Here is a 23814-nt window from a genome sequence, read left to right as displayed (position 1 = left end):
GGCCCTGGTTACCATGGTTACGGGGAAAAGGTGAAGCAGCGTCGGCCATTTTGGTAGCGGAACATTATAGTTTAATCATTCAACGAAATATGTAAATTAGAGTTAAAAACGTCCACGTATAGGACTATTCACGAGGAGAAAATTGTATCAACTACACAAGACTTAAAGTGTATGTTCCAACAAGGCACAGTAAAATGTCAACCTTTGGGGGGATAAACCCATAGAATCGTCTTTATAGGTGTCCCCACTAAGTCCTATTTAATTACAGAAGCTGTACGCCACCTGTGTGAGTTTAAATTCATGAATTTAAGTTAGTAGGTAATCAAAGTTACATATGTTTGATAAAGTACTACAGCCAACCCATTTGTCAAGGATACGGAATTGTAAAAATTAGAAGGGTGAAAATAAAACAGGCAATGCCACGGGCAGCCCTCGCGGACCGGACGTGCCGCCATCTCTACGAGCTAGCTTGTAGGCCACGTGACGCGGAAGCCACACCCGCAGTTTTCGTGAAGGTCACGTGATGGATCAGGGCGCCTCCCTTTGGGACTCGTCATCACGTGACAGGTTCCTTCGCTGGCTGGGATTCAGGAGAAGGCAGTACCGTCCATTGCAGACAGGCAGCGAGAAGGCTGATCGCAGTGCACCGGGTAACAGCGGGGACAAGAGACAGTCATCATGTCGGGCAAGGACAGGATTGAGGTTTTCCCATCCAGGATGTATGTATATTAATATTATGATAATAATCCTACTGATGTGCTTGCAGAGCTTAGGGGGCTCTATGTCACTTCTGCTAATAATGGACAATCTGACCATCTCAGAGTATTTCTTAATATTTTGTTTTTTTGACAGGGGTCCAAGTGATGTATCTGGCTATTGGTTGACTACCCATTCTTTAACTGGAAAGTGTATCTCAGATACCCATTATAGATATACAACATAATTAATATTAAAATAAATGTGTCAGAGCACTGTATTTAAACACTTCATAGTGTTCATAGGGCGCTCCATTACTCTGGGAAATTTAATGGGGAAAATTGCCTAAGCAGAAGTGAATATCCTCATGGTTTATAGCTTGGAGATTTTTTTTTTATTTTTTTGATAAATATATATTTTATCTTTTGTCTATATCTAGACAAAAGATAAAATTAATATATATTATCAAAAAGCGTAAAAAATAAAAAAAAAGCACACCCTAATATCTTGATCACACTAGAATGTAAAATTACTGAAATTCTTGATGATTGCTATTCATTTATCCATTGGAAAATGAAGCCTCCTTGAGTACATCTGTGCCTATGAGACCCAACACTGTCATGGTGTTTATTCGTCAAACTGTGCATTGGAAAATCACAAAAGTAGCTGATTTAGGAAAGAAAAATGCTAAAGCCTCTGTAGTCACACAGGGTTAATAACTTAACAGCGAACTGTAGAGCTTTGAAATCCAAATGTCAAAATTCAGGCTTATTTATACCATATTATAATTGGACATTTTTTTTTCCAAATCAGCTGATGTAACCTAAATTTTGTGATTAGGATTTCAGCTCACGAGAATTTAGATTTTTGTGAATAAACCCAACAACTTGTTGCTGTTTTTTTTTTGTCTTTTTTTTTTTACTCTAAATTTTGCAATTATGTTTTCAGTTCCCTGTTTAGTCCTCTATGTGTCCATTACTCTATTGTTGTCTTCACTTTACCAAGACCAGCCAGCTATTTCTAATGTAGTGTTTGTCAGTGTACCACCAACACCCAGACTGCCTCTGTGTAACCTTCTCTGTACCCACTACAGCTATCTGTACAATACATTCAAACACATGATTTACCTCTCTTACCACTGTTTGTATACCCTGGTGGACCAGAACACCAGGTAAATGGCATCCTGCTCTTTATACGCACTCTGTAACAGTGGTCCCTCTGCATAGTGTTGTAGTATTTACCTTGCTATTTCATGCTAGATTATCAGGGATCACAGACGGAATGCATTATTACTGTATAATAAATCATCGCTTACATTTAGTTTGTGCAATATCATGTTAATATTCAGAGATGGATTTCATTTGACCTCAATTCCCTTTTCCATCTTACTCTACCTGTGCCGTTTTGTTTCTCCACTATCTCTCTCCCAACCAAGTTCTGAAGGTAAACCTGCCCTATTACTTTGCTATCAGGACTGGATTAGAAATCACATGTTTACATATCCATTTCCTTCTACATCTTTTTTATGATTATTTTTCCCCTTAAAAAGACTACACGTTTAGATTAAAATATAAATGCTTTCACAGCTCCAGGTCCACATACTGGAAAACATGCTTGTCGGTTAAAAGACATCATTTATTAAACACAAAGTATTACTTAGGAACACAATGTGCAGAGGGAGGTACGAATGAGGTGGACACTATGTTTAGTTTAATTAAATATTTTTGTATGTATGGTAGTCAAGATTATCTCTCTAAAATAATTTTGGTCTTGCTGCTCAGGGCTCAAAGTGTTCACTATCCCTTGGCAAGTAGAAATTCCATGTGTTGTGGACTCCCCAGGCTTGCAGTGAAGAGTACACTTTAAGGCCTGACTAGAAACCTGTTTCTTGAAATTTAAGACCCGACTTCTAATATGATATGCAGTCAAATTATGATTGATGCGCATCTAGCGACTTTAACTTCTATTGCAAATCATTAGCCAAATTCTTCTTCCTAGCCCACTTTTTTTTTGTTTATTTTCACTTTAATTTGTATTTGGTAAATGCAAATTAGCCAGCAACATTGCTTTTGATCTATGTGTATTGGAGGCAAAATTACTTAAGGGCTGATGACTGAGATAAAGTCACAAGGTCAGAAGAGACAACACAATTTAACATTCATAGTTGCAGGAATGTTTTGCTTTACTTCCTTTTCAATAAATAAAGGTAATTTTCACAAATGATTTCCATTTTCCACAAGTTATTTTTTAATGTTCAGTTTTCCTTGACAACCTTAGTGTGTCCAAACCTTTGGAGTGCAAGTGGCATGATATTGGCTAAGAACATACAGGTTCTATCATGTTATCATATAAATGTAAGGACTCTTTACCAATATTAAATCCTAAAATGTCCTTCCTTTTTTTTGTATTGTTTATTATAGATGTGTTGGTTATGTTGTAATACAATGATAATTTTGTATTATTATATAGTTATTCCACATACATTTTGGATGCGCAATTCTTTTATTATTAGCATTTTTACTTCTTTTTAAAATCAAATATTTTAAAATTGGGTTACTGTTATTGCCAGAGCTAAATAAATCCAACTTTGTAACACAGATTTCTCATGAATAGAATAATTAAATATGGTTCTGTATTAACTAACTGTGTGGATTTTCTGGGCAAGTTGGTAATGTAGATTGGATGCCCAATTGTAATTATTGCATATGTTTTGGGGCAGGTGTTTACTGTATGGATATGTTGAACAGGAATGTGTGTTTTCAGTGCAAACACTAGGCATATTTGCACAACACAAGCTGGTTGTGTATAAACTAGAGTAAACTGGCTGTTGTGTAGTATACAGGTTTACAGGTATCAGAGAAAACTGGAAAAGGGTAGACTGTAAAAATACTGTGAAGTAAAAAGTACTGATAATACATATACAAGGTTAAAGTGACCCAGTGTAGGCACATTTAACCATCACCCAGTACTTTCAAGTTTTATTTAAATGAATATACCATCTTACCTGAATAGGGGAGGGAGGCGTCCAATTTTGTGATTTATTTATATATATATATATATTGTGTTGGTGTATGTACGTGTGAAATTCCATAGTCCACTCCTAGTTTCATGACCTGATTTGATACATTTTCATTATTGCACATACAAGTATAAATTTCAGGATGGACCGCTAGGGGTAATTTAGTATTTTTCTTTTCATTTTTAAACATGTGTTCCAGAATCTTTAGTAGTTTTTGGGGGGATTTTGTGCTTTCATGCATACAGAACGTTTGACCGTTGCTTGAAATTTCTGAATTTTGTTGTATAAAAGTTTACACTTTATTTTTTTTATTTTTTTTTTATTTTTTTACCCCAGAGTTGGGCAGTGATACCCATGTATAGGATTTAGGTTACAATCGTGGCATTTTAATGATTGCTAAGCCAATGAATGGCTTTTTGTGCATAGAACATTCACAAATTGACATTATCCAACTCAGAACTCTTATTCCAGTTTGGCTGATAATGTACCAATGAGGCTTCTTTGGCAACAATATTAAATATATCTGTATGTGCAGCATTTTATACTGAAATGCAGCACATATATATTCCGAGCATCATGATCATTTCAGATCGCATAGTGTTGGAGTAACGCTTTTAAAAGTCCTATTTACGATATCCATCTGTGTTCAAATTTTATCTAACCTGTATTTGTTTTTACTGTATACAACTTCTGCAGCTCAATTCCTCCTTACCACTTGTCCTTTGCCTACTTCTTTGAATTCCTCTTCGTCTTTTTAACCTTTACCACTATAAAATAAATTATTTGACTAACAATCTATTTGACCATTTAAATTTTGTTTTATTTCTGTATTTCTTTTCACTAAACAAAAAGTCAATTTAATCCAAATTTTTACCTAAAATTATCCCAATCAAAAGAAAGAACTGATCATCTTGATCACCATATACTATTCTGATTTATAGAGAAAATTCATTTATTTATAAGGTAACCCAGAGCCCACTGTAGTGGGTATGATGATTACCCTTGTACCTTTCTCCATTAAACCCTTTAAGTGGTCATGCTATTTGGAGTAATTCTTTAAATTAACTCTTCTGGGGCACTTAAACAAAATACTTGCTAGAGGCTACTTCTGTCGTCATCATCATGAACAGTATACCCTAAGCCTTTTTTCCACGCCAAGTCCTTCATGTCAAGAAACGTACTATAATATGATCTACATGCCTAACCTCGTCCCTTGAATGGATTAATCAAACTCTTGCAGCACTTTTACACAAAAGTGATGATTGAAAATGTATTTTGGAATTACAGCATTCAAAATATTCTTGTTTTGGATTAGTGTTTGGACCGAGGAGCACCCCACTATTTTAAGTACATTGTATACCAGGAAACCATGGTTTCTAACGGCATTGTTATTATTATTATTATTATTGCCATTTATATAGCGCCAACAGATTCCGTAGCGCTTTACAATATTTTGAGAGGGGGGGATGTAACAATAAATAGGACAATTACAAGAAAACTTACAGGAACAATAGGTTGAAGAGGACCCTGCTCAAATGAGCTTACAGTCTATAGGAGGTGCGGTATTAGAAACATTATGATAGGAAATATCAAGTAGGATTGAAGCAGAGCTGGAGGAGAGAGCAAAGCACTGTCCCATAGGAGAGCGCAAGAGACAGGTATGTAAGGGAGAGATTACTCTGGGTTGTCCGGTGTTGTGTGTGTGTGTATGCCATATGGCAGTGGTAGTCAACCTTCAGCACTCCAGATATTGTGTCCTACAACTCCTATAATGCGCTTAGGAAGGCATCAGTCCATGGAGTCCACATAACCTTAAGTGCCAAAGGTTGCCTACCTGCCATATTGTTTGATTTGGCTCGTACTTTTTTTTGTTTAAAAAAAAAAAAAAAAAAAGTAGGTGTTACTATTCCACTTTCTCTTAGGGCACAGACCATCATGAAAGCACGATTGAAAGGAGCTCAAACAGGACGCAGCCTTCTGAAGAAAAAATCTGATGCTTTAACCATGCGTTTTCGACAGATCCTGAAAAAAATTATTGAGGTGTGTAAATATGATTTTAAAATGCAGGATATATTTCATTATTTCATTTGTTATCTCCCCTCTTCCAGCGAATAAAAGGTTAAAACATATTTTTTTACACTTGCCTGATTTCAGTGAAGAGAGTGAGGATGTGCAGTGTTGTTTTGTGGAGTTCAACTCTGTGTAAAAGCCTCTACTGACTGTATGGGAGACAGTCACTAGAGGTAGTCTTAACCCTGCAGTGTTTTTAAAATATTTAAAACAACCTGGACTTTGCAACTTTCATTTCTGTGTGTATTCTTTGTGTATTACTTGTCCCTTTGGTTTTGCAGACCAAGATGTTAATGGGAGAGGTAATGAGAGAAGCTGCTTTTTCTCTTGCTGAAGCAAAATTCACAGCAGGAGACTTCAGGTGAGCACAAGGGTGAATAAGAACTGACTTTATTGAACACAACACATGTATTTGATAGACACATTCCCCACAGGAGGTCTTAAAGGACCACCATGGTGTTATAAAAACAAACTTTGTTTTTCTGTCACTAAATAGTCCTCAGGGCCCCTGCTGGGCTGAAGGGGTTAAAAACCCTTTAGCTACTTACTTTAATCCAGCGCCGGGCTCCCTCGGCACTGGTGACCTCTCCTCCCCCCTCCGACGTCGGCTCTCGAGTGGAGCCGAATGCACATGCGTATTCAAACCACCCATAGGAAAGCATTTCTCAATGCTTTCCTATGGATGTTCTGCGTGCTCAATGCAATTTTTCGCATTGAGCGTCACAGAAGCGCCTCTAGCGGCTGTCAGGAAAACAGCCACTAGAGGCTGGATTAACCCTGCAATGTAAACAGCTGCAGGGTTAAAATCTGGGGGACCTGGCACCCAGACCACTTCATTGAGCTGAAGTAGTCTAGGTGACTATAGTGGTCCTTTAAGTTAAAACAATATAAGTCCCTGCCTAGAGTCTTGGTGTCCAGGACATAATTGGTTTAAGTCACCATTATTTAATTACCTGCTGGACACCAAGAAGTGTTGCACAAGAACCGTTTCACACAAAACCCAACTAACTCCCATAAGTGGAAATGCATTACTGTGTTTGTGCAGAGTGGGGATGGACACTAACGAGGGCTGAGGACCACATGGGAAATGTAAGAGGATGGAAGAACAACAAGTTTGAACTAGTCTGGAAGGGTCTCTGGGACAATGGGACAACAGTCTTTGTGAAAACAACAAGTAAAGTGGGGAGAAAAACCACATACTCTGTACCTATAATGGGCACAAGGTGACTACAAAACAAAAGCAATCTGGGGACCTATATATAAAGTGTCTGTCTTCAGCCCCCAGTGTTGGTAACTAGCGTTGCATTATAAGAACTAGCTTAACCCCTTAAGGACCAAAGTTCTGGAATAAAAGGGAATCATGACATGTCACACATGTCATGTGTCCTTAAGGGGTTAAAGAACATGATAATCCAGAGTAAAAGCCACTAAAATATGCCCCTGCCTTAAGTGCATTTGCTTTGAGTTTTCTGGAAAATAGCACTGTTTAGTTAATGATCAACACTGCAGCTGTACATGGAAAGTATGAATTCTTTACTTCTTATATACAGCATACTTCTTTAAACAGCAACCCTCCATTTTTAGAGAGAGAGAGAAAAATAACACAAGTGCAGCAAATTACAGTAGAGGGGAACACTTGCTTTCTTTGATTTGAGTTTCACATTTTATATATTTTTAGACGCGTTTAAAATACAGTATATGCACCTAAGTGATTTATATATAGAATCAAACTGGTTTTTATTTATTTTTTTACCTTCCAATAGTACCACTGTTATCCAGAATGTGAATAAGGCGCAAGTTAAAGTGAGAGCAAAGAAAGACAACGTAGCAGGTAAGTTTAGACTGTAACATTTTCAACAAATGTGGTTGGGGACCGTTATCTCGTTTTTCTTAGTTTTATTTTAAAAAAATGAACAACAATGTGTTCAATGTCTAGTAAAATGTCTGAAACTCGAAACCCTACCAAGGGACCTGCTAACGGCCACTATCACAGTTATACCTAAGGAAGGTAAGGACCCGACCAATTGTGCGAGTTATAGACCGATATCCCTCCTGAACGCTGACCTGAAGCTTTTCACGAAGGTCATCGCCACACGTATTGGACGGATATTGCCAGAGCTGGTCCACCTTGACCAAGTTGGTTTCATCCAGAGAAGAGAAGCCAGGGACAACACCATACGTGCCCTGAATGTCATCCAGGCAGCACGACAGTCCTCGCAAAAGATCCTGCTTCTCTCAACGGATGCCGAGAAAGCTTTTGACAGGGTCGACTGGCGCTACATGAAGGCTACGCTGAGGGCCATGGGCTTTGGACCGCACATGCTGGCATGGATCTCCTCCCTGTACGTGGATCCGACCGCACGTATCAAGATCAATGGCGCTCTCTCTGAGCCTATCCACATTCGGAACGGAACGCGACAGGGCTGCCCGCTTTCCCCCCTTCTGTTTGCCCTCTCCCTAGAGCCATTTCTGGGGGCGGTCAAGCGGGACGGGGGAATTGGGGGACTCGATATCAATGGTCAGACGCATAAGGTGGCGGCCTATGCCGATGATATGCTGTTCTTCGTTGACAACCCGCTGGTATCCCTGCCAAACATACTGAAGGCTTTTGCGGAATATGGTAGTGTGTCCAACATGAAGCTAAATACGGATAAGTCGGAAGCGCTCCCCATCACCATCGACAAGGAACTGACCAAACACTTGAAAACCCAATTTGCCTTTACGTGGTGTTGCCACAAAATCAAATACCTGGGGATATGGCTCTCGGCGGATTTAACCCAACTTTACGCCCACAACTTCGCACCGATGCTCCACACACTGAAAACGGACCTGACACGCTGGGCAAGCCTCTGTGTCTCCTGGTTCGGGAGAATAAATGCAATAAAGATGAACCTCTTACCCCGCCTTCTTTATTTATTCCAAACCATCCCTATCAACCCTCCTACCTCTTTCTTCCGAGTCGTCGAGGCAGACATCACCCAGTTTATATGGCGCTCTAAGACCCCCAGGTTGAAGAGAATACACCTCCACCAACCGAAAGATCGAAGAGGAACTGGCCTCCCTTCCATCAGAGACTACCACAAGGCGACACACCTGCTCAGAGTGGTGGACTGGCATGTGCCCAAGACTGACAAAGCGTGGATCCACCTGGAGTGGGCAAAACTAGGGGGCGCTCTCCCGGCGGCTGCTTGGCTCGGCGGCCCGCTGACCAGCTCGCGGACTCGGAACCACCCTCTCATAGGGGCGACGCTTTGGACCTGGTATTTTATCAGGACGAAGCTCCAGCTGTCCACGACACCGGGACCGCTCACCCCGATCACACACAACCCGGAACTTGCGGGGAGCCTCTCTCCCCGGGATATCAAGGCGTTCGGGGAGGCTGAATGGACGTACATGCACCAATGGTGTACAGGGGACGCACTGAAGCAACTCCCGGACCTGATTCGGGAGGCAATACCGTCGGGCCTCGACAGGTTCCGATACTTCCAAGTTAAGACCTACTATCAGTCGCACGCTGGACGCCACCTGTTCCATAGACCAGCCACGGAATTTGAGGACCTGTGCGTGCGACGAGCCCATATGGTTCGCGGTGTCTCTACCCTTTACAAAATGATCCTAACCGCATCCACCGGGGAACCCATGAAACACATGGCACGCTGGGAAGAGGCCACGGGTGTCACGCTTACGGCCCCCCAGTGGACGAAAATCCACATTCTGTCCCACCAAAGCGCCTTGAGCTCCAAACATCAAGAACTTAACTATAAACTACTGACTGGCTGGTATAGAACACCGGAGCGGCTACACAGGATGTTACCTGAAATCTCCGAGGTCTGCTGGAGGTGTGGCACGGCGACGGGCACTGACTTACATATTTGGTGGTCGTGCGGGAAGATAGCCACGTACTGGCGACAAGTCCACACGAAGATTAAGGACATTCTGGATGTGGAGCTCCCCTTCCAACCGCTGCAGATGCTCCTTCATCACACCCCCCTACCCCTCTCACGTTATAAAAAATCACTGACCAGACACCTCTTAAATGCGGCCAAACTCCTTATCCCCATGAGATGGCGGTCCCCCCAGGTGCCCACTCTCGTACAATGGATGGACACAGAACGCTACCTACAGATCTGGACTCCGTGGCTCATGTTTATCTCATCTCTGAAAGCCGCACTGACAGAACACTACCAACGCCCGCTGCCACCCTCAACGCGGGAGAGGAGGTTGACTGGGTCATTTGAGGGCATCGAGAGACCTTGGGTGCCCCTAGGGAGCCACTGTGGAGGGGCGCAGAGAGGGGATACACCCCGGACGGGGGCATCCCGTGATGACCATATTGTCCTCCACTACCCTTTTCCTCATGCCCTCAAGCACTCCTACTCCCCCCTTTTTTTTTTTCTTCCTAATCTCCGCTCACTTTGCTCTACCTGCTTTCACTACTCCAGGCCTCTCATCCTGACCATGCCCGGTAATCGCTGTGAGCGGTTTAGACGAAACGGGTCACTACCAGACCAACTGAGTAACCAGCACCAATGCCACCCCGCACATCGACCAAAACATTAACAGGGAAACTTGAAAGACCCAACCATGGGTTTGAGTAGATGGGTAACACAAGGTGGGCATATAGGTACGGAGGCTCCCTACCCCTGACGACGCGACCTAACGATGACGACACAAACATTGTAGAGGCCCACGTTCGGCACACGACAGGGAAGCAGCACACCCACGAGAGACCGACGCTGACTGAGACAAGGGGAATCTGGAATACCCATGACTACTTCACAACTCACGACACTTAGGTCTATGACCCCCGACTGATGGATGGCCCTTGGCAACTAGCGATCCATTGGAGGAGCCACCCCGGTGATTGCCATGTATGCTTCCACACGGTATATGCTGAATGCCCGCAAATTACCAGAGTACTCAGATGAGTGCTATGCTTAAACATGATCACAGCTCAGATTAACATGTGTTAAATCATACTCTCTAGCACTCATTAACCCTGTTGATGCCTGCAAGGAAATCACAAACTAACTTACCGCTTAAAACAAGGATTAGCAATAGCAAGCAGGTATGTAGAGCGCCTAGGCAAAGCGTAAGGTTTAAACTTCATTATTCACTCGTAAGGCGCATGAGCGAGTGCCTCTCTGTACTTCATTTTCTTTTACCTCAGTCCCTTGTAAACTCCTACGACTTGACTGTCCTCGGTAACAATGTTTAAAATATACCTATTTGATTAGCCTATATCGTGGTACTGTTGGTATAACACTGCTGGATATCTCTCGTAAGTCTAACCCCTTACATTACTACTACGCTACACTTACCAGAACTACTCTTCTTAAAATAAAACAGGCTCACAGTTACTCAGAGATTACATAATTTGCATTGTATTATACCTGTTATGTATGGAACTTAATCGTCTCCCTTTTTTCATTCTGTACTCCATTTAACTTTATGCCTTAATAAAAAAAAAGTGACAAAAATGTCTGAAACTTTACATTTTTTTTCCCTCCTCCCTCCTCCTCCTTTTGGATTACAAATTGCACATGCACGCTTATGCACACAGTGTCTTAGTGAATCACATATTCTCTATAATGTAAATGTGCATTACGATTTTTGTGTAAAAAAATAAATAAATTCAATTTAAAAAAAAAAAAAAAAAAAAGTTAAAGAATTAGATGACATCTTTTTAACATTTGTTTTATTTTGCTTTTTCCAGGGGTAACCTTGCCTGTATTCGAGCATTATCAGGAAGGCGGAGATAGTGAGTATTCTTAATTTTCTGGGCAAACCGACTGCACCAAAACGTTGTCACGTTCTGCTTCAAAGTGTTAAAGGGATACTCCAGGCACCCAGACCACTTCTGCTCACTGGAGTGGTCTGGGTGCCAACTCCCACTACCCTTAACCCTGCAAGTGTAATTATTGCAGTTTTCATAAACTGTAATATTTACCTTGCAGGGTTAAGACCTCCTCTAGTGACTGTCTATCAGACAGCCACTAGAGGGACTTCCGTGTTCTTAGAAAACAAAAAGTGTTTTAAGCAACGCTGGACATCCTTACGCTATGTGAGGATCTCCAGCGTCGCCGAAATATCCATAGGAAAGCATTGATTAATGCTTTCCTATGGGGAGGTCTAATGCACGTACCCGGCTATTGCAGCGCATGTGCATTAGGTCTCCTCCGCCGGCTGCCGTAGGCGGAGCCTGACCAGCGCCGAGGTACACCGGCGCTGGACTCCGGTAAGTCACTGAAGGGGTTTGAAACCCCTTCAGCAACTTGGGGTGGGAGGGAGAGGGGAACTACAGGATCCTGCAGTTTTCCTGGCACTGGAGAATCCCTTTAACTGGATTTTAAATAGAAACCTCATTCAGTCTTGCACAAACATTTATATTCCTTAGACAAGTTTTGACAAATTTACCTAGATGTTAGAAACCAAGAGGAAAAATGAATGAGGCAGGCAAGACTTTAACCCCTTAAGGACACATGACGTGTGTGACACGTCATGATTCCCTTTTATTCCAGAAGTTTGGTCCTTAAGGGGTTAAACACACTCTCGTACTGTACAAACCTTATTAATTCATGCAAGCAATATGCAATTAGACAATCACTTGCACATATAGACATGCATATATAACTAGCTAATTGCACAGGTATAGAAACGGACACTTTATATATATTCTCCTGCCTGCTTCTTACCTTTAATCGGCAGTGCGTTTGGAGGAATGTCAGAAACGCAGTTCTTGTGTCTAGTAGTAAAAGGTCTGTCCCTGCATGATGAGCGCTGTATTCAGGGAGGTTGCTGTGAAGGTAGGTCATTTCACTCCCTCCTTGTTTCTGTACCATGTTATATAGAGACAGCCCGCTCCATCCCTAAACGCACAAATAGTGCTGGGAGGATATCTGTTCACCGCTACAAATTGTAAGAAGCTGCTGGACGGAGTTAAAATTATTAAAATGGAAAATGCGTGTATTAAAGGAGCTGATCAGGGGAGATCAAATGTGTTGTGACTTGTAATATACAAATTTGGGTATAAAGACACCTTTTTCTCCCTATGGCGATGACGTGTGTGTGTGTGTGTGTGTGTGTATATTATGTAAATCTATATTCTCGCCGTAGTGCATGAACACAGACCTATGTTTATCAAGTATTCACTCTTTTGTTATAATGTAGGCAAGTATATACTGTTGGTTTGTTTTTTGTTTTGCTTTATTCATGTTTTGGTCTGATTACTTCGTTCAGGTTATGAGTTGACTGGTCTTGCTAGAGGCGGTGAGCAGCTGGCCAAACTGAAGAGGAATTATGCAAAGGCTGTAGAGTTACTTGTAGAATTGGCCTCTTTACAGGTACAAAATGTGATGCATTTGAAATTAATTTTGAATAAATTTTAGCTGACCTCAATAACCATACAAATTATACATTTTATGTTGGTATGCCGGGGTTCTAACTTACTGCATAACCTTTATACACTTGTGTTCTAAAACAAATATAACCATAATAAACATGAAAGGCAATGGTACCCGGTATCTTTATTTTTTTTGGAGATGAGAGACGAAAGGGGAATGATCGTTTTTCTTTTTTTTTTTTTTTAATTCACAAAATGTATTAGAACAACATACCAACATTTTTTTTTTTAATGCTGAATCCAGTATCCTAAATCGTTATGTGATCTTTTGTTTTCCTCTTTGTGAAAGAGAATGTGTACTTCAGTTATAAACACATACTTTTTGTGCATGTATGGGTCATGTACATTTGATAGTGAGGTCTTTAGATTACATTAATACTTTAGTGAATAAGTTACTATGTGTTCATAACTGTTTCCTGTCATATCTCCTCCTGTAGACTTCATTTGTCACCTTAGATGAAGCCATAAAAATCACGAACAGGCGTGTTAATGCCATAGAACATGGTAAGTGAAGACTTTGCCTTTCCTCTTTCCCACTTTTTGTTTTCCATTTAATGTTTTTACTGAGGCACATGTTTAGCATAGCAGAAATCCATTACAATAGTAGTTGTGGCAGGTACATAAGTTCTGCCTTGTCACAAAAATATCCTTATTTATCTGAGCAGATAGTGAATTAACAAAGCTAGTATGTCAGATTACACCAATAACAAATAAACAAATAAAATGTAAAAAGTTAAGTGCCAGTGGACAGGTTCATTTAAAGTGAGAGCAAGATATTCTAAGCGATGCACTTTTAGGAATAGGGACTGCTATTGTCATAAAGACATGTTAGCAGTAGGTATATATTATAACTACCCATATAAAAGAAAATCAGGTATGTTAAATAAACAAAAACTAGGTTGTATAGTACAGTAATGGGGCAAGCATCCTAGTTGGCAAGAACAATTTGCCATCCTTGCATTAAAGTGGTACAATAAATTGCTGATATTGCAAAACTAGAAGAGTGAATGTAGAATTATCAACAAACCTTGAGAACCTCCACCGCAATGTAAGTGCACAGCATACATTGGATATTACACCACTCTCCCTCAAAAGGCCTTGAGCCTGTGTTATACAGCCGGGTCTCATGTAAGTTACAGTCCCACATGAGGAGTAGCCCCAAATTTATATTTTACTTGGTAGTCTCCAGTCTAATTTATTGAATAGATTGGGGATTCCTTCCCTCTGCAATACCCAAGCCCACAAAACACTTCTAATAATGAACTTTCCCAAACATATGGTGGCAGTGCAATAGGGATGTGCTCTTCCCTGGGACAAGCATCTGAAAGAAATTAACATGAAAAGATCCTCCCCCATTAGGTATAAAGTACTAACCTTTAAAGATCCCACAGTTCTTTTTTTTGTTCCAACAGGAACGGACCAACTGGTCTGAAAGCCTCCCGGGTGGAGAGCTGAATGGCCACGCTCCAACCTGCAGGAGTACAGAGCAGGTAGGAGCTGCTTGTTTTATGCAGAGTGCGGCTATCGGCAGTCCCTAGAGGCAGCCAATCACTGCATGAATAGGACACGTGTGCATAGCGGTGGAACACACAACCGGGGAGGTTGTGCATTCCACTGAAGTTCAGACTGCGCATGCACGATCGGAACTTCCTATTTTGGCTCTAAATGTAAAAAAATATTTATTCTAAAAAGTTGTGCAGGTCCTACTGAGAGCATGGAGGCTACTCAGAACGGATATCCCATGTCACCAGCCCCCCCTCCCTCCCCCCCTATAAAACTAAGCACTTGGTATGTAGTGAATGTTCTACGGCTCTACCAGATGACACGGAGAAAAGAACCTGCATTCAATGTTCGCTGGAAATATCTTTTTTTTTTTTTTTTATAAATCTTGGTTCCAGGCTAACCTAGCTCAGACTTTTGAATCATTTTAAAGAAGCGTCCAAATCAAGTCCACCTGCTTCAAAAGCAAGTCCAGTGCAAACTTCTAAAATAAATAAACGGAAAAGATCATCTTCTAGATCTGAGTTGTCTTCTGGTGAATGTTCCACGTCTGAATTTTCAGACACTTCTAGTGATTCCTCATTGATGGAATTTGGGTTTCCACAAAAGGAATTAAAAAGGTTTATCAAAGAAGTTAATATCGCTTTACTGGAGGATATGCCAGAGGAAGGCAATTAAAAGGCTATGCCGATGCCGCAACATATTCTGGAATGCATGAATAGGGAATGGAAAAATCCAGAAAAGAGGGTGTTTATCTCCAGACATTTCAAACAAATGTTCAAGTTACAAAGAGAAAACAAATGGGAAGAATTTCCTGTTGTAGATGTGCAAATAGCACAACTGTCTAAAAAGACAATGATTTCAATTGGGGAAGTGTCTGGTTTAAAAGACCCAATGGGTAAGAGGGCTCAAACCTCTTGCAGACGCGCTAACCAAGCTGCAGGTTTCCAAGGGAAGAAGGTATCACAATAATTCCCTACTTATATGACTGGTTTGTCAAGGCAAGGATCAAGAAACTCTCTGGTAGAATATGTGAATATCAATTTCAGTATCCCGAAGGAGCTGGTTTGGGTCATCAACCTAGAGAAGTCACAACTTCATCCAATTCCTAGGTTTTATTGTCAAGTCAAAAGACCTCTTGATCCACCTACCTCTTATGAAGAAAGAGAAGATCAGAGATCTTCTAAGAGCAACACGCTGCACTATAAGATGAGCCATGAGAGTTCTGGGACATCTCACTTCTACCATTCTAGTCGTAAAATGGGCCAGAGCGGAATCAAGACCATTACAGTGGGAAATCCTGACACAATGGTACAAAAAAGAAGATTTGGATTCCATAACGGAGATTTCAGAGCCTACAAAAGATTAACTATACTGGTGGACAGAAACTCAAATCCTTTACGCAGGTCTGTCATTTCAACCAAAGGATTGGATCATCATCACCGCCGATGCATCACATCTAGGATGGGGAGCTCATCTTCAGTACTATATGAGACAAGCCATATGGTCAGTAGAAGAAAGCGTGGAGTCATCCAATTTCAAAGAATAATGACCGTATTTTTAAGGCCCTTCTTCAGTTCAAATCCCTCATTCTGGGGAAGTTAGTAAGAATTCAGTCCGACAACCAAACTACTGTCTCATACATCAACGTACAAGGGTGAGAAAACTACACATATTCTGCACAAGAATTATGTCATGGGCTCAATATCATCTAGAGGATCTGTTGGCTGTTCATATAAGGGGTATAAACAACATTATAGCAGACTACCTCAGCAGATCAATATGGTCCTAGAACGAATGGTCCCTCAATCTTTTGGTATTTTCTCAGATTGTGGATAAATTCGGGATGCCGGTCATAGACCTTATGGCAAGAAGAAAGAATGAAAAGGTAGAAAGATTTGCCTCCATTTTCAAGGCAGACTCTCCTCTGGTCCTGGATGGTGTATCGATCAATTGGGACTTCAAACTTGCTTATGTCTTTCCTCCTGTAAGCCTCATTCCGAAGATTCTACAAAAAAATAAGAATCGACAAGGCGTTGGTTCTGGCAGTGGTCCCATACTAGCCAAACCGACGTTGGTTCTCAGCCATGAGGACAATGGCTTTGAGGTCTTTAGAACTTCCACTATCAACAAATCTCCTGGAGAACACAGGGATTCTCCTGAAAATGTTCAGATTGACAGGATGGCTGCTGCAAGGCTGGTTTTACATCACGAAGGTATTCAGGATGAAAGATGCCAGTTTTTACTTCTGGACTAAATTTCTTCACTGGTGCAAGGACCATCATTACCTAAGTAGTTCTCCTTCTACAGATACGATTTTGAATTTTTTGCTTAATGCGAGATTAGGGTTATCTACTCTCAAGGTTCACCTTTCTGCTCTTGGCCACTTCCTGGTCAAGTATTTGTCTTCAGACATTTCAATTCAGAGATTCTTCAAAGCCGTAAAGATCATCAGACCTCCAAAGAGTATTTTCTTTCCTTCATAGGATTTGTCAGTTGTTCTTAAGGCCCTTTGTGAAGAACCTTTTGGATAAAATTTCCCTGAAGCTTTTGTTTCTTAAAACAGCCTTTTTAGTAGCAATAACATTTGCTACTAAAGAAATCTGTGAAATTCAGGCTCTTTCATCTTCTCCAGAATTCACTATTTTCTTTCCAGACAAAGTTGTCCTACATCCAAAACCATCCTTTCTTCCAAAAGTTATCACGTCTAGGGCTATCAATCATCCAATTGTACTGCTTTCCTTTGGTAATCCGTCCGCCTCTGAACGGGGGAAAACTTGGCATATGCTAGATGTTAGAAGAGCCATTAGAATTTATATTGATCGTTTATCTGGCTTCAGAAGATCAGACCATTTTTTTTTTTTTTTGGAAAATTCAAAGGTCTTATAGCTTCCAAGGCTAGTCTGGCTAGTGGATACCATAAAATTGGCCTACACTTCCTCAAAATTGCCTTTGCCTTCATCTTTAAAAGCGCACTCAACTAGAGCTATGGCTACCTCATGGGCAGAAAAGGCTAAAGCATCTCCAGAGGATATATGCAGAGCTGCTACGTGATCTTCCTTCAACACCTTTGTGAAGCATTATAGGCTAGACATATTCTCTGCCTCTGAAGCAGCTTTCGGGCGTAAGGTGTTTTCGCAGTGGTTGCCTAATTCCTGTCCATGGTGTTTTTTGGGATCACGATATATCCCTATTGTACTGCCACCATATGTTAGGAAAAACTTTAATTTTACTTAAAGTAAATTCCTTTTTCCTTAATATGGTGGCAGTACAAGTTTCCCCACCCTTATTTTGATAATTAATTTTTGCAGTAAGAGGTCTGTAGTGTTTTATTGTTACAAAATGTGGGATCTTGGAAGGTTAGTACTTTATACCTAATGGGGGAGGATCTTTTTATGTTAATTTCTTTCAGATGCTTGTCTCAGGGAAGAGCACATACCTAATGTACTGCCACCATATTAAGGAAATAGGAATTTACGGTAAGTAAAATTCAAAGTTTTCTGAATGTCGGGCATTTTACATTTTTAAGCTTCCGCTTTACATTCATTAGTGTTATATTAAAGAATGGTTTAGAAATCCTACCTCTTAAGTGTTAAAAGGTCTAGTAACCATAACCACTGCAGTGAGCTTTAGTTGTTAAGGTTCCAGAGTCCCCTTGGTCCATTCCTCAGTAAACATAAAATAATGATTGAAACGTTTAACACTTACCTGGATCATAGTAAAGCCAGAAGCTCTGTCTGCACTGGTTGTTTAAGACTTACCTAAGTCAATGAAAGCGAGCAGCTGACACTCTCAGAAGGAAATTCCGTGTCTCCTGTAGCTGTAGTGGAAACTCCAGGTAAGAAAACAAACCATTCTATCACAGTTTGGCTACCTACAAGGAGATTGCACCATAACCACTACAGTACACTTAAGTGGTTATGGTGTTTGGAGTATTCCTTTAGCAGTTGACAGGTCAACTCTTGAGTGCCATATTTCTTGGATTGATTTCTGGAAAACAGTGTTTGGTTTAAACCTGTGCTACAAATAAAAAGAAACCGTTGAAAGAAGGTAAATATATTCTGCAATGAAAACTTGTATTGTATGAACTTACTTATCTTACGCCGTATGTCATTGAAACCATTTTTTTTCTTCTATTTTCTTCTAGTGATTATACCCAGAATCGAACGTACATTGTCCTATATTATTACCGAACTTGATGAGCGTGAGAGAGAGGAGTTCTATAGGTACAGTATTTGAGTAATTTGTGCTTTAATACACAAGTTCCTTTCTAAGATAAGACCATGTGGGCATCAAGCACATCAAATAACCACCGTGTATTCTATGACAACTTTAAAAAATAAAAAAATAATGATTTGTTTAACCCCTTAAGGACCGTGGACGTACATAGTAAGCGCTCTAAGGGTATTGCAGCGATGCCTCGATGTCATTTATGACAGATAACGGTGTTACAATGTCACTATTGATACATTTTAAAAATATATATTTTAAAACCGCAATGTCATACTTGTACTTACAGCCCTATAACTTGCAAAAAAAGTTAACATTGGGTATTTCTAGACAAAACTTAGAAACTATTTAGCACGGGTGTTTTTTCTCACACTCAAATGGACATGCTCCCACAATACTTGCTTTAGGAATTGGACAGCTGTCCCAAATCACTGCATCTTTCTCAGCAATCATGCAGCGAAAACACAGACCAGGTAAGAGGAGTAACTCACTGGGGCTACACAATTTGGCGACTATTGCTCTAGTCTCAAAACTCCTCTGCTAGATACATTACTGCCAATACATTTAAAAATAACTTAAATTTACAGTATGGCACTTGTTTGTGAATTACGGGAACCAATTCAATGTGATGTGAGTCTGTGTATTATGTGGTTGCAAACATGATCTGCCAGTTGATATATAGAAATCACAAAATCTGCAACCTGCGGTATGAGAACTAAAGATAGGGAATGAATGGACTATCTTTAATTAATGTCTCTTTTCAAAGCAATCCTTCACTTCTCCAGGATCCTTAGACCCTCGTGCATCTCCATTAACAAATCACAACATGCCGGAGGGGGAGCTTGCTCAAACAATGTGTAACTTTACAATCTGCAAGTGTTGTTTAAAACTTATTGTAAATTACTAATTTCTAAAGAATTATATTTTGCTTGGTAGTGTTGCACCAAATATAATATCTTGACTCTGCCAGGGCTGTGGATAGATAAACATACACACACTTTCTTTGCTATTTAGGTGACTTAAGCTAATTACATTTTCATGTACAGCCCATATTTGTGTTTAAACTAGCCTCACCAAATTAGGCTTTTCATCATTCTTTGAGATGGCTGGGTCAGTATCAGAACTCTTACTTTAACTTGACCCAACCAACTGATTAAGCTGGTGACTAAATTGCAATGTAATCAGGGGTTTCCAAATGGTAACCCGGAGATTAAAGTTGATAAATACCAATTAATTTTTTTTTTCTTTTAATGAGTATAGTGTTTTGTTTTTGAATTTATTTAGGTTAAAAAAGATTCAGGAAAAAAAGAAGATAATAAAAGATAAAGCTGAGAAGGAGCGTGCTGCATGGGTTGTTAAAGAAAGTTCAGAACCAGCCAATCTGCTTGCAGAAGACCGTGATGAAGATTTATTATTTGATTAGCTGTTCACAGTTGTCTTATTCATTGTTGTGTAAAAGTTCTAATTTTATGAGCCAGAAGGACCTGCCAAAGAGCAGGTAATACATTTTATTGTGCATCAGTTTGTTGTTGCTGCCATTTAAGTATTTCTAAAGATCAACCTGCTGAATTATGAACGTGTTCCCTAAAGCAATAGCATCCTGGCCTTTAAATGATTTAACTTATTTGCATGTTTGTCTTTCCAATGTTCTAGATCTTACATTAAATTGAAATTGTACCAGCTATCTAATGAATCATAATAGTTAGACTTACATGTATTTGTTGTACACTGTAATGTCAATCCCAAGGCTTTCGTTTGTGGGGAAATGGTTGCACAAACATTCCAATAGAAATCTTACCATATAGTAATTAATTGACATGTTTTGTTTTCTCCTTATAAAACACAAATGCTAAATAAATGTACTCAATTTAAGCTTTCCTGTGGTCACCTCCAAAAGGCATTTATAGTGGATGGGTGGGGAGCTCCCCATATTTGTTTGCTGATCTAGAGGATTTTAAAGGGACACTAGTCACCAAAACTACAGCTTATTGTATTTGTTCTGCTGAGTAATCTTTTCAGAGAAAATGCAGTGTTTACATTACAGCCTAATGATATCTCCACTGGTGAGTATAGTCAGTCCCTTCAGGGATACCTCCACTGGTGGAGCATCTCTGAAGAGATGTTTGGCTCGTGCTGGCTCTGCCCTGATCTTCCTTCTTTGACCGTCTCAGCCAACCAATGCTTTCCTATGGGAAAACATGACTGGCTCAGATCACCACTTCTGATATGTGAGCTATGGAGACAGCAGACTGGAAAAAAAAAAAAGTAAGATTTTACTACATTTAGGGATAGGCGTGCTAGGTGATATTTGTAACATGATGGGGTCAGGAACACAAAGCATCCTTTAAAGGGACACTATAGGCACCCAGACTACTTCAGCTTATTTTAGTAGTCTGTGTGTACTGTCCCTATTGCACTTTGCGCTGCATTGTAAAACATTGCAATTCCAGAGAAACTGCAATGTTTACATTGCAGCACTAAGTCTGCCCCCAGTGGCTGTCTACCAAAGCAAGTTATTTAGTTTTGACACATATTTTAAAAAAATAATTTTACATATTTATATATACACAATGCTTTTACAACATTAATTAAATGCACTTTAGTAATATTTAAAATTAGTGGAAGATTTACCTTCAGCAGCATCATTGGGGCAAATTTCAATGCACAGGATACTGCACACTCAGACTTCATCTCAATTAAGTGATCTGGGTGACTGATTTCCATTTAAGCATGAATATTTTTTCTCTTTTTCAACATCAAGTGCAACTAAAGAAAAAACTGGAATTCACATTCATGACTGGCTATTTAAAATAAAATAAAAAAATAATCCACGCCACCAACCCTAATGCCATCAGCAGAGGGAATTCCCTTTAGTTGAGAATAAGCTATGATCGCCATCTAATGGCCGTTTGCAAGATGACAGGGCGATATGCCTCTGTTTTTGCCATTGACACTTTATGCTGGGCAGCTGGCAAATCTAAGCACCAATTACAATAGGCTGGGGGTCTCCCTCAAACTTCAAATCATTTAAATTCCATCTAAAGCTCAACTGTCATTCTGGGGCCACTAAATATGGCCCAGCTGACAGAGAGGAGCCCCAAGCATCTATTGATGCCTGAGTGTCCCTGGTGTGATTAAGGATTCAACTCTGCTCACATCAAAACATTATGACGTTCCTGTCGTCCTAACCACATTAAAGACCACTCTGTGGAGGACATGTTACACCCAGATGCCCCTACAGTGCCATTTAGGAGTTCAATAAATTTGTTAATGCAACCCTAACTACACCAACCTTTAAACAAGAACAACTTTGGATTAAGTGCGTCAGTCAGCAGCTGTAAAGGCAAATTGGATACTGCCATGTTTAAGAAGCTGTACTAAGGCTTGTTGATCTAAGAAGAAACCAGAATGCTCATTTGAAGCAAAATCTTCATCTTGCCTTTGTTTTAACAAAGCCATTACTTCAAGTTGGGGTTTAGGACTTTTTTTTTTTGGCATAATCAAATATGTGAAATAAGGAAAACAAATGGACACACACTACGATTGTCACAATGTACAAACAAATGTGACAAGCTGTGTAGTCTGGAAAATAGGAATAGCCCAGTTATGGTAGAATATTCAATGTAGATACACAAAAAGCTATGTTCAAAATAAGTGGAATGTCAAGGCTCTCTCTATTTAGTCATAATAGAGGTAGAGTAGTAGTTAGAATTGAAAGGGTAATAGAAGTGAAAAATTCAAACAATTTGAAAATGCTCCACAATACACATACATATGAGAGTAATTAAATATATGGTTTCATAGTATCTAATATGTGAGCTTTATTGTGTCTGGCTCTATAGATAGAGAAACCATCTATTATAATATGCTCAAAAAAGATATATATATTTAATAACCGGACCCTCCTTGGTAATACATAATCCTGTTAAAGCTTCAGATATGTCGTACTTAATATAGAAATAGTCTGATTAATAGGAAAAGGAGATACTGATATACTGCCAGAAAATATGGCAGTGTATTATAAGTTAATTATAGACCTCATACATCCAAGTATCCACAGATAAATCAGAAGCTGGTTTCTTCCAAATATACTTCCAACAAACCCAAATAGCCACAAATATAAGTAGCTCAAATGCGAATTACTAGGGAAACAAATGTAGAGATTCCCTTGTAAGTTATTTGGAATAGAAGTAAGCCACAATTAAATAAAAAAAAAAAAAACACACCATGTAAGGCAAACTGAATTTGCCTCTGATGAAGGTGAGCTTTACATAGCACTGAAACGCGTCAGGCGTTTATTCTGTTTTGTTTCTATTTTAAATGGGCACTTAACACGGCACATTAGTTTGCCTCACATGGTTTCTTTTTGCTCCTTCTCAGGGAGAGAGGCTTTGTAATTTAATACTTTTGCTAGTTTTTCTAGCAATATACTTTCATATCTTTGCTCTCTACTCTGTAACTACTTCTAATCTTTTGACAGACCGAACCCTTTGAAATGTTGCCAAAAGGGACATAACTTGGTTACTTCTATTCCAAATAACTTACAAGGGAATCGCTACATTTGTTTCCCTAGTAATCAGCCTTTGAGCTACTTATATTTGTGACTATTTGGGTTTATTGGAAGTATATTTGGAAGAGACCAGCTTCTGATTTATCTTTGGATATTCGGATTTATGAGATCTATAATTAACTTATAATACCCTGCCATATTTTCTGGCAGTATATCAGTATCTCCTTTTCCTATTAATCAGACTATTTCTATATTAAGTACGACATATCTGAAGCTTTAACAGGATTATGTATTACCAAAAAGGGTCCTATTATTACATACATATGTTTTTGAGCATATTATAATAGATGGTTTCTCGATATCTATAGAGCCAGACACAATAAAGCT

General features: G+C 39.7%; 1 protein-coding gene across 1 annotated transcript; it reads left to right on the top strand.

The window, feature by feature from the left end:
* The first annotated feature begins 531 nt into the window (after positions 1–531).
* Positions 532–20789, top strand: ATP6V1D (ATPase H+ transporting V1 subunit D). The gene is made up of 9 exons (XM_063440177.1): positions 532–719; positions 5638–5755; positions 6067–6146; positions 7549–7616; positions 11502–11546; positions 13025–13128; positions 13625–13691; positions 18835–18913; positions 20202–20789. Exons 1-9 carry the CDS (start codon positions 679–681, stop codon positions 20338–20340), a joined length of 741 nt encoding a protein of 246 aa, XP_063296247.1. The 5' UTR covers positions 532–678; the 3' UTR covers positions 20341–20789.
* The last annotated feature ends 3025 nt before the right edge of the window (positions 20790–23814 follow it).

The sequence above is a fragment of the Pelobates fuscus genome, chromosome 13 (assembly GCF_036172605.1).
Source record: "Pelobates fuscus isolate aPelFus1 chromosome 13, aPelFus1.pri, whole genome shotgun sequence".
In the NCBI taxonomy this organism is placed as follows: domain Eukaryota; kingdom Metazoa; phylum Chordata; class Amphibia; order Anura; family Pelobatidae; genus Pelobates; species Pelobates fuscus.
The sequence above is the reverse complement of the archived record's forward strand: the minus strand, read 5'-3'. Positions and strand labels throughout refer to the sequence as shown.